Here is an 11,134-nt window from a genome sequence, read left to right as displayed (position 1 = left end):
CGGGGGGAAGGTGTTACAACACCAGCCGCTTCTGCCGCAGGCACCCGGGGGGAGCCCGGCTCATCAGCAGCCACGCCGGGCAGGACGCCACGGTGAGGGGCTGGGGGGGATGGTGGGGAGGGGTTTGCCAGTGCCTGGCTTTGAGATGAGGGATGGAGGAGGCTGGTACCTGGGGATGTGGGTTGATGAGAAGCTCGCCATGTGTGTGTTGGCAGCCCAGAAACCACCCGTGTCCTGGGCTGCAGCACCAGCAGAGTGACCAGCAGGTAGAGGGAGGGGATTGTCCTCTCTGCTCTGTTCTGGTGAGAGTCCCCTGCAGGGCTGGGTCCAGTTCTGGGGTCCCCAAGAAAAGAAGGACACCTACAGCTGTTGAAGCAAGTCCAGAGGAGGCCACAAAGATGCTCTGAGGGCTGGAGCAGCTCTGCTCTGGAGACAAGCTGGGAGGGTTGGGGTGTTCAGCCTAGAGAGGAGAAAGCTCCAGGGAGACCTTAGAGCAGCTTCCAGTGCCTGAAGGGGCTACAGGAAAGCTGGGGAGGGGCTTGGGACAAGGGCAGGGAGGGAACAGTCTTGAGCTAAAAGAGGGGCTTGGGGAGAGAGAGCAGGGTCCAGGTTCTACTACCAGGGTAGTACCAGGGTCTACTCTCTGCAAACTTCCCAGCATCACGCTGTGGAGGGAGGCAAATGAAGAGTCTTACCCTGTGGGGCAACCACATGGTAAGTGTTTATCTAGCTGAAGTCTTCAGGATCACTCTTATCACCTCATCTTGCTCTTGCAGCTATTGCAAAATGCAGTGATTGCTCAGGGGCAGGATAAGGTGGGGAAGCTGCCAGAAGCCCTGTGGCAACAACAGGAGCTACTTCCAGAAACCTACCTTCAGAAAATAAATCCCTCCTAAATGCCACCTGGGATGACTTGAAGGGAAAGCAAAGCCAGCCTGCTTTCCCAGACTTGCAGAAAAGTTCCTGTAGTTATTGCATATGGTCCTTCTGACCCTGGAGATGAACAAAATTGAACCAGTCAGGTAACAAGTGTCCAAGTGCTGGCGAGTCAGTGTGTGGGCAAAAAGACTTCTGCTCATCATGCTTCCTTGCCTGACTGTTGTTTTAATGCCATGGAAACCTGTGGTAATACAAACTAAAACGTTCAGCCTTCTGGGATATGCAAGAAGGAAAATAATGGTGAATTAACATCTCTACAGAGATGGGACAGATGTGATTGCTTCCTTGCTGTGTCCTTTGAAAGAAAAAAGCCCAAGGCAGAGTTCCCTACCTTCTGTCTGTAAGGGATGTTTGAGGTTCATGGAAATACCAACAATTTTCAGTCTACTAAGTTTGAAATTTCAAATTCTGTATTAGCTGCACTTTGCATTTCTTGTTTTCCATCAGTTGTTTTGCTCTACTTAGTAAAGTCAGATTCTTTTCATTTTAGCTGAAGTACCCCAGACAATGGATGAACTTGGAAAACACAGGTACCTTGTTTCTGGGATCTGAGCTGGTTCTTCTGAGTTGGTTCCATGCCCAAATCATGAAGCCTTGCAAGGCTTCAGCCAGTTTTGTGTGACACCAGCTCAACTGTCTTCACACACCAGTGTGAAGCACTTTAAATGGACTTAGCACCATGATGGAAAAATGCCTGGTTATTTCCCCGCTCTCTCTTTTTAAGCACATATGATAAAAGTCCAGCTTGAGAGCCGCAAGTGAAATCAATGGGAAGGAGTTTTTATTAAGAAAATCCCTAAGACTTTAGAGAGGCCCCACAGAATCACAGAATAATTGTGGTTGGAAAGGACCTCTGAGATCTTTGCATCTCAGAAGAGGTTAATTGCTTAATCTTTTGGGTGTATAGCAGGACAAATTAAATCATTATCTTGGTTTGACTGGAAGATTGTACCTAGACCATATAGCCTTGAGAGATGATAACTTGAGAGGATGAAGATCATGGAAGGCTCTCAGTAAGGCAAGAAAACTTGGAATGGAAAAATGAGTATAATTAATACCACAGTATTAGTAAGGGTGACACTGAACAAAACGGTGGAGTCCTTTTATTGCTGCTTTTTGTCATGGTGTTCTCTCACAAAGGATAGAAGAGCAGAGTTAAGGAATGAGGTGACCTAGAAAACAGGAGCAACAATCTTGAGTCTGGAAATTTTGGCTGGATTTGGCACAATTTGGTTGAATTTTGGAGATTGTAAAAACAACTGGTGCTGCAACGTCACAAAATAACCAAGCACCTGCAGCAGATTACTTTGCAGAGAAACTGCTTGCTGATTTTTTTGATTATTTATTGCTTATTCATGCTGGTATCTTTGAGAGGTCAGTAACATCTAACCAGGCCTGGGCATGTGAGGTGTGTCCTTGCATCCTTTCCTTCTGAGTACCTCCAAGTCATAGAGGAAACAGCAAGTTCTCTGGACCACTTGGTCCTTGATGAAATGCTTCCTGCCTCAGGTAATTCAGTAGAGTTCTCTACCCAGAGCTGGTTGGAATATTGTTCAGATTCCTCTCCCAGAGCAGGCTTCTCATTGCTGCAGCCCATCCTTCTCCTCTAGAGCTTTAATTGCTTTTTGCAGTTTTGTTTCCTGTAATTAAATGTCCTTAATATAACAGAACTTGGTCATGGGAAGTAAGAAGGCAGCCTCTGAAAGTGACATGTTTCTGAAAGATTAAAATCTTTCCTCTCTGTGAATAAGAGGAACCATCTTTTTCTCTTAAACTGTCAGATTGAATGGGCAATTTTCTCTTTTGACACATTGCACAACAAAGAAGATTTCAGTCTGCTGAGAAGAAAGCTCTGTGGAGCACTTGGATATCCAGGGAGATGGAGAAGTCACTAATATTGGGTTAGAGAAGAGGGAGAAGACAAAAGGCAAGGGAACCAAGACTCTGCTTTAGGTGTATGATGGACATTTATTAAATTTTATATTATGGACCTTGCATATCTGTAGTCATTGCAGTAGTGGAAGTCAGAACTCTTCTGTTTGCCACTGAAATAAGATCAGATTTAAGGAGAGCACAGGACAGACACAAGGAGAAAAAGGTCAACAAAAGCTGGAGGACACAGAAAGATAAACTAACCATCTTTGCCACTGTGGTGCTTCCACAGTGAATGTCTTGCTGTGCACAGCAGAATGAGGGTAGTACCTAGAATCTGATTTTCTTACCTCTTCCTTTACTCCTGTGCATTTGCAGGATGCCTTTGCAGCATTCCATGTTGACAAGGTGCTGGTGAGCAAGTACTTGAAGCCACTGCAGATTGGGGAGCTGGCACCAGATCAACCCAGCATTGAGCCCACTAAAAATGTAAGTCTATCCTTGTAAATCAGACCAAAGGGAAATGTTCTGAGATTAAACCTTGTTCTTCTGTATCAGAATGGTTCCAGGAACAATGGAATCCAGGTTCTTCCAATTTTTTTTTGTGCTAGTACTCAGAAAAAAATATATGGATATTAGTCTAAATCCACATTACATGGTTGAGAATGAGGTTTTTTTCATTATTTTTTTTTCAACCTCCCCTGTTAACCTTGGGAAGGCTAAAGTGAAGACATAGAATGGTCTATTGCAACTGCTGGCAGAGGATGAATAATTTAATCCCAAAGGCCCACCACAAGATGGCACGCTATGCTCATCCACACACAGTGCAGCCTCCACTAGACACACCTTCCATCTGAGCCCTGTGCTACCTGCCAAGATGATGGAAGAAGCACCAAAGATCTAGCCTTAGGAGTTGGGGGTACAGACATTGTGATCTGTGATGGGTACTGCTTGCTCTTCTGCTCCACCTGCCTCACCAGGCAAAGAAACAGAGAAGCTGTAGGAGCAGATACAGTTTACCTGTGTGCGAGCCCAGCTCTTGCCCATTTGGCCAGATCCTTTGCTCTTTCTTCCTTCCATTAAAGTGGTGCTTGGGTTTGGAGGCTGCAGCTCTGCACTCCAGAAGCAGGGCACACGTGACACTGGTGCTTCCCACAGAAAATGCTGGTGGAAGACTTCCGTGAGCTGCGTGCTGCTGTCCAGAAGATGGGACTTCTGAAGCCAAACCAACTCTTCTTCTTCCTGCACCTGGCTCACATCCTCCTGTTGGATGCTGCTGCTTGGCTCATTCTCTTCTACTTTGGGACATCCCTCGTGCCCTTTATTGTCTCTCTGGTGGTGCTGACCATTGCCCAGGTAAGCATCTAAGTCCACAGCACGTACACGTGGACCTGAGTTAGCTTTCATACAGATCACACTGTTGCTGTTTTGTAGTCCTCAGTTTCCTTACCTGGCACAGTTCTCCTCTGTTATAAGAAAACAAACACAGAATTATAGAATTGTTTGGGTTGGAAGGGACCTTAAAGATCATCTGCCCTGCATGGGCAGGGACACCTCCCACCAGACCAGGTTGCTCAGAGCTTCATCCAACCTGCCCTTCAACACTTCCAGGGATGGAGCTTCCACTACCTCTCTGGGCAACCTGTTCCAGTGTCTCACCACCCTCATGGTGAAAAACTTCATCCTAACGTCTAATCTGAATCTGCCCACACCTAGTTCTGATCCATTCCTCCTTGTCCTACCACTACCTGATATCCTAAAAAGTCCCTCACCAGAAGTCCCTCACCTCCCATGTGGCACATGTTTACAGCAGATGTATAAATTCTGCATGTGGGGAGCTCCCACTAATTCTGGGATTCTTTCAGCTTCTAGGGAAAGCCTCAAGAATACCAGGAATTCATAGATCCTTTCTGATTGTGACTTTGGAGCACTGTCCAAGAAATAGATCTTGATCTTCCAAAGTAAAAGTTGGGTGGGACACTGTCTAGGTCTCAATTCCTCTTCCCTCCCACTTCCTATTTTATTTTTTTTTACCTCTTTCAGGTCCAGGCTTCATGGTTACAACATGATTTAGGACATCTTTCAGTATTCAGGCAGAGCAAGTGGAACCACTTGCTGCATAAGTTTGTGATGTGCCATTTGGTAGTAAGTACCTGACCCTGGAAAGACTCCTTAGATCTGATGGCTTTCCTGTCAGATTGTGTGTTTGGGAGACTGTGGAGGGTAACAGTGTCCTTCAGCTTTGGGTGAAGGGTGGGGGAGTCAGAGAGACCTTGCAAGCATTGTATTTTCCATCCTTTGTCCTTCACTAAAACAGGGAGCATCAGCCAGATGGTGGACTCTTCTGCACTCCCAGCACCATGCCAAACCCAACTGCTTCCAGAAAGATCCTGATATTGATATGCACCCTTTCTTGTTTACTTTGGGGAAGAAATTATCCGTGGAGGTCAGTGTGTCTGTGTGTATGTGCTCCTGCTACCAGGAACTGGGAAGGATATCCTGCTGTCTGCTTCCTTCAGCAGGTCACAGTTCACAAGAAGTTCCCTTAAAAATAGCTGGAAGAAAACAAGTGAACTTGTAGTTGTAAATAAATGAGACATGGTGTATCTGTCTCATATAGAGGGTGGAAAACCCATCAGCAAAAAGTTAATGGTTATAGCAACTTCATGACCCAGTAGAAAAACTTCTAGGAGTAACAACCTAAGGAAATGCTGAACCCCTTTTGTTGTACAACTTCATCAGTCCTTGAAACCCCACCAAAGTAGCTACAAAAGTGAAATATTTTTCTCCTTGGAAGACCTTTGCCATCAGGAAACTTCTCATATAGAATAAGAGAAAAAAGTAGGAGGTAAAGAAAGAAAATACATATGACTGTTTTGACCAATAATACAACTTGGCCTTGGAATATCTAATAATTCACCAAATGAACTATGAATTTGGTAAGAAAAGGAAAACAAGGGAATTCACTTTTTAAATTAAAGCCTTACATTAATGGCATGAGGATTTATAGACATTTATATTATGTATATAAATTAATAGGACTGGTACACAAGAGGAGGACAGTAGGAATGAGAATTGTGGGAAGTGTGAAAGAACAACCTTCTTGTCTTGGGAAGAAGTTTGTTGGGAAGAAAGAATGGAAAACAGCAAGTGACCTGGGCAGGCTGCTTAGTTTCCACTCAGGATATTTTTTTTTTTGCTGTTTCTTTTCACAGCTTGGGATCAAAAAGACAAAATACATGCCATACAACCACCAGCACAAATACTTCTTCATCAGTGAGTATCTCCACGCTCCTGCCATACCAGGAGGGGTAATAATAGGGCTTGTAGATCTTACCTGGGACCTGTAGGACTTGACCAGAACCAAGGTGCCTGATTCAAAGAACATAACAACCAGTTTGTATCTCATTTTTGGAGGAGTTGAAAACCTGACTGGATAAAACCCCAAGTAACCTGGTCTGACTCCATAGCTAATGGTTTTTTTTGTTGTTTGGTTTGGTTTTTTAAGTACAAATGAGATGCCCCTTCAGAAGGTTGAGTTCTGGCAACTCAAATTCCCAGGTAGACAGGCATTTCATACCTATTCCTGTGGTTGTCCTGCTTTGAACAACTGACTGGGGAACCAGATAAGCTCTGGGGCTGTGGAAGCCATATCTTGAAATGCTCCTCTGTGGCTGTTCCTCAATTAAAGGCCTAAAATGAAACCCCAGGTTTGTAAGCACTAGTCCTAGAAATGTTTAGAGGCACTAACACAGCATCCTAACCAGTATCAGACACTTGCTTTCTTGCAAAGGGGTTACGCTGGTAATCAAAAAGGATTATTAAACTTCTGGGGTCTTGTCCTCCTTATTTTTTCAGGATCTCCACACCTCTTTTTGATTTGTTCTCACTCTTTTCTCAAAGAAGGCATGGTCATAGCTCCCCATGAGGGGACGGAAGGCAATAGCGCCTGTGCTGACAGGTGCCATAAGCAGTGGCAGGCTGCCCAGCTGAAGAGCAAGAACTGTCCACCAAGCTTCAGAGAGCTTCTTGTCTTAGCTTTGTTTCACCTCTTGAGGTCAGCAGGCTCCCAGATTGCTTCCTGCCAGTCTGTGTCGATGCACACTGCTATCAGCCAGAAAACTCTGCAGCCCCAAAACTTCCCAGCTCTCCAGGGATTCTTTGCCTCCTGTTTGATGATGTCATTCTGTCCATGATGTGCCTAGTGACAATGAATTCTCCATTACAGCTCTTCCTCCGCTCCTGTTTCCCACCTACTTCAACTACCACACGTTTTACATTGCCTACACCAAAAGGTATTGGGTGGTAAGTACTGCTACCTGTGCAACCAAGATGGGACAGTTGTGGGCCTTCAACCTTTCTTCTGAACATGGAGCCAGCTTCTGCCCAGAGCTCAGTCACTGCTGTGTGACACTGGAAGGTCCCCAGTGGTCAGGAAAGGGAGGATGTGGATTTATAGGAATTGTTGTCCTTGATTTGTGTATATTTGGTGTTACTTCCTATGCCAGGTAGCCAGAATTAGGTGCTTTGTTCTTCCTTCTCTTGCACGTGCATAGGAGGACAGAGCAACTTCCAGCCAAAATGAGATGGTTGGTCTTGCACTTGGCTCATTTTGGAGTCCTGGGCAATGATTTGATACAAGTGTTCAACTCATATTTCTGATTGCATAGCCGTTTGCATATTAACCTACTTAGTAGGCATGAAAGCTCAGACTCACCTCTGTTCTAGCAAGCCATGAAAAAGTATTATTACCTTGTGTTAACTTGGGTTGCTCCAGATGATCCAATTCAGCAGAAACCTATAAAAGGTGACTATAAATTGTTCTCTTGTACATATAACATGAAGCTTAGAAAAGGATTGAAGGAAATGTAATTTATAATTATTTTCTTTGTGTTGTCTCTGGTTTTGGTAGGACTTGGCCTGGATGCTGACCTTCTATATCAGATTCTTTTTGATGTATGGATCATTACTAGAAATAAAGAGTCTCCTGGCATATTATTTTATATTCAGGTGATATCTCTTTAGAAGATTCTTCAGCCATCCTCTACATATTCTTTCCATCTGTGCCTGCCTGCTTTTCTCTGCCTTTGCTCATCCTCCCATGCTCTCCTTCACCATCTCATTTTTCCTTAGTTTTTTTAATTCTGTCAAGTTAAACTGAGACTTTTCTGCTTAACTGCTAGTTCAAGTTTTATGTTGTCTCGTTGGCTCTGCAGCAAATGGACTTCACAAAGTGTTGACCAGGAGAAATACTTGCCTTCCATAAAATTCAGTCCTTTTGGTGTGCTACTAGCTAGAAAAAGAGAACATTTAACAGAAACAGCTTAGCTTGGGCTTGCAAATATCCAGACATTATCCAGCAGCATTGTCTTGAGTGGACAATTCACTTTACACTTCAATCATTTTACTGATTCTAACCAGTTCAATCCTTGGCTACAGATAAAACAAGAGGAGTGCCAGGCTACCTCAGTTTCATAACAAAACATATTAAATAGTCATGAGTTTCACAAGGAAGCATGAAACTTCCAGGCTTTGAAAGTTCTTCCAGGTGCTGGGTTAGCAAGGCTGGTGTTAAGCTGGTGATGCTATTATGTCAGTGGCTCATTGTTGACTTGCTGCCCTGTTACTGAATTCTGGTCTCTTATCTGATTGCACAGGATGTTGGGGAGCATCTGGTTTGTCTGGGTTTCACAAATGAACCATATCCCCATGGATATTTACTATGACAAGAATTTGGACTGGGTGTCTACTCAGGTAAAACATTTTCCATTCTTAAGAATTGTGGCCATTCAGGTACAAATTCCAACTGTAAGGCAAAATGACTCCTCTGTTGCTTCAAGGGTGACAACCTGTCAGTAACAGGGAAGTAAAGGTTAGTAGGATATGGGATTGAGTTATGGTGACAGCAGAGGAGGGCAGCAATGGCATGGTCACAGTCAACCTAAAAATCAAAGCTAGGTCCCAGCTCTATTTCCTAAAGAAACCCACCTCCCCACTTATTGCATCATTCTGTCTTGGACCTTTACTGATAATGCAGAGATGGAAGTTTGTGTCCTGGTCTTGTTGGGTAATTCCACACTAGCAGAAGGTCAGTGTGGTGTCCCCTCTTTGCAGAGAGATTTCCTGGAGTCCAGCAGTAAAGTCTGACCATCACAGGAGCACCCTGCCACCTCTGCTTTTTCTGCAGAAGTAGGTTTGAGAAGACCCAGGAGGAACTTTTGACTGGTCACGTGCACTCACAGGAGGACAAAACCAAACTCTAGTTTTACCATGCCTCATATTTGCCAGTCTATGTACCTCTGCTGGTCCACAAAGCTGAAGGAGGATTATGATCTCTGGATTGAGGTAGCTCAGCTTAGGCTAAAAGAAAACACTAGAGCAGAGTGGCACAGCATACTGGGCTCTTTAGACAAATGAGAGAGGCTGCAGGCACTAACATGTACTGGTTTTGCTTTCCTTTCCCCTTCTCTAGCTCCAGGCAACATGCAACGTTGAGCAGTCTCTGTTCAATGACTGGTTCACTGGGCACCTGAACTTCCAGATTGAACATCAGTGAGTATGCACCCTGAGAGAGAATATTCTTCCTTTTTAAAATATTGCTTCCTTTTTCTTTCTTTTCCTTTTTCCCTTTGCTCTGAGTTCTACAAATAGTTGTGAAGCACCAATGAGTTTGTCTTTAAAAAGACCAAAAACCCTAATGAGATTTGTATTGTAATTCAAAGCCTTCACTGAACCCACAGGAAGGTGAGAATTAGTAGCAACAATTGAATGTGGGCAGGATCTAGGAAACCATACAGAGAGCAACAGGGTCTATCCAAAGTAGTAGCTCATAAGCATTAGTGAAAATGTACATGCTAAGACACCCTGTTCATGGGCTGACAGTAGTTAAGCCCACCTGACTACTTACACTAGTACTTTAGAGACTGAGATTTGCAGCTGGAGGACGGGCTCATCTTTTCTGGGCTATGGAGATGGTTACTGCTGGAGAAAGAAGCAGCATCTTCCAGTTTAAGGCATCACTTAATTTGGAGAAATGTCACTTCGTAGATGCTAGAGACAACAGTGGAAAACAACAGAGGGGGAAAGCAGGAAGGGCTTTTGAGTCACTTGTGCTAGAAGCACTCAAGAGCAAAGAGCCAGGAGCAGCTAAAGAAGCTATTCAGTGTGATTCCTGGGAAATAACAATGAATGTGAACATCTGAAAGGTAGTATTTCTTATGGAGCACTGGAAGAGATTTGTCTCCTGTTCACAGCCTCTTCCCCACGATGCCAAGGCACAACTACTGGAAGGTGGCTCCTCTGGTGAAGTCCCTGTGTGCCAAACACGGCATCGAGTACCAGTGCAAGCCTCTGCTCACAGCTTTTGCAGACATTGTACAGTAAGTAACAACACATGGCAACACATGACAGGAGGATGGAGGAGAGAATGGAAGCCTAAGAACAGCAGTCTGCTTGTTCTCTCCCAAATCAACACACAGAAACCCTCATTTCCCATGTCCTCACCAACACCATGGTGAGCAGCCCTGCATAATGTGGCCTCTTGTGCTCTCTCTTTCTCTCTCTCAGCTCTCTGAAGAATTCAGGAGAGCTCTGGCTTGATGCCTACCTACACAAATAAGAAGACAAAACTTGATGGTACCACTCACAACCTGTCAACTCTTTGCATCCCCAGCAAGCTGAGAAGCAGTGACCACAGGGACTTGGTGGCAGAAGAAAATGGATGAGAACCAAAGAACGTGATTCCAATAGATATGAAGTTACCTGAGTTTTATTTCTGGTCTTTTCTGGTGCTTTGGTTCTGATATATTAGGAGGGGATGGAACAAGCAGGAGATAAATGGTTAGAACAGGAGAAACTCTTTGGCAATTGTCTGAGTAAACATGGCCAAGAGCATTTCTGAGCCTGAGCATGGGTTCATTTCAGATTACAGGCTGGTGTGGCTACACTTAACTCTATGTCAGAGCCCTCTTACTTTTTTAGGTAGTCCTCACAATGCTTAATACAACATTTGCTTATTTGAAGGCATTTCAAATTGTACAGGATTTTTAATTAATGTGGTGGTCCAGCAATGTGCTTAAATCATAATAAATTATATAAACTATGTATTGCACTCAGAGTATTGCAGTGTGCAGTTGAATAACAATATAAATGTGTTTCCCATCTCTAGAGCATCCTCATGGTCACAATTCCAGGCATTCCCAGTTGTCTGGAAGGAATACATGGGTTGAAACCAGTTCAAGCCCACTGCACTCTTCACAGTTTCTCTATTCATTGTTTGTGCTGAGCCATGTGTACACTCCTCCTGCTGGTCTGGCTGAGCTGT

General features: G+C 44.3%; 1 protein-coding gene across 1 annotated transcript in view; it reads left to right on the top strand.

The window, feature by feature from the left end:
• Nucleotides 1-10,429, top strand: part of LOC104397492 (fatty acid desaturase 1-like) — a 26,973-nt gene extending 16,544 nt beyond the window's left edge. The window contains exons 2-13 of the mRNA XM_010007453.1: nucleotides 11-92; nucleotides 3,190-3,300; nucleotides 3,970-4,167; nucleotides 4,855-4,956; nucleotides 5,129-5,257; nucleotides 6,027-6,087; nucleotides 7,040-7,116; nucleotides 7,724-7,821; nucleotides 8,469-8,565; nucleotides 9,284-9,363; nucleotides 10,065-10,190; nucleotides 10,378-10,429. Coding sequence (XP_010005755.1) covers nucleotides 11-92; nucleotides 3,190-3,300; nucleotides 3,970-4,167; nucleotides 4,855-4,956; nucleotides 5,129-5,257; nucleotides 6,027-6,087; nucleotides 7,040-7,116; nucleotides 7,724-7,821; nucleotides 8,469-8,565; nucleotides 9,284-9,363; nucleotides 10,065-10,190; nucleotides 10,378-10,429 — 1,213 coding nt within the window. The remainder of the gene's footprint in view (nucleotides 1-10; nucleotides 93-3,189; nucleotides 3,301-3,969; nucleotides 4,168-4,854; nucleotides 4,957-5,128; nucleotides 5,258-6,026; nucleotides 6,088-7,039; nucleotides 7,117-7,723; nucleotides 7,822-8,468; nucleotides 8,566-9,283; nucleotides 9,364-10,064; nucleotides 10,191-10,377) is intronic.
• The last annotated feature ends 705 nt before the right edge of the window (nucleotides 10,430-11,134 follow it).

The sequence above is a fragment of the Chaetura pelagica genome, unplaced genomic scaffold (genome assembly GCF_000747805.2).
Source record: "Chaetura pelagica isolate M959 unplaced genomic scaffold, ChaPel_1.0 scaffold401, whole genome shotgun sequence".
In the NCBI taxonomy this organism is placed as follows: Eukaryota; Metazoa; Chordata; class Aves; order Apodiformes; family Apodidae; genus Chaetura; species Chaetura pelagica.
This window is presented reverse-complemented; position numbering and strand designations above follow the sequence as displayed.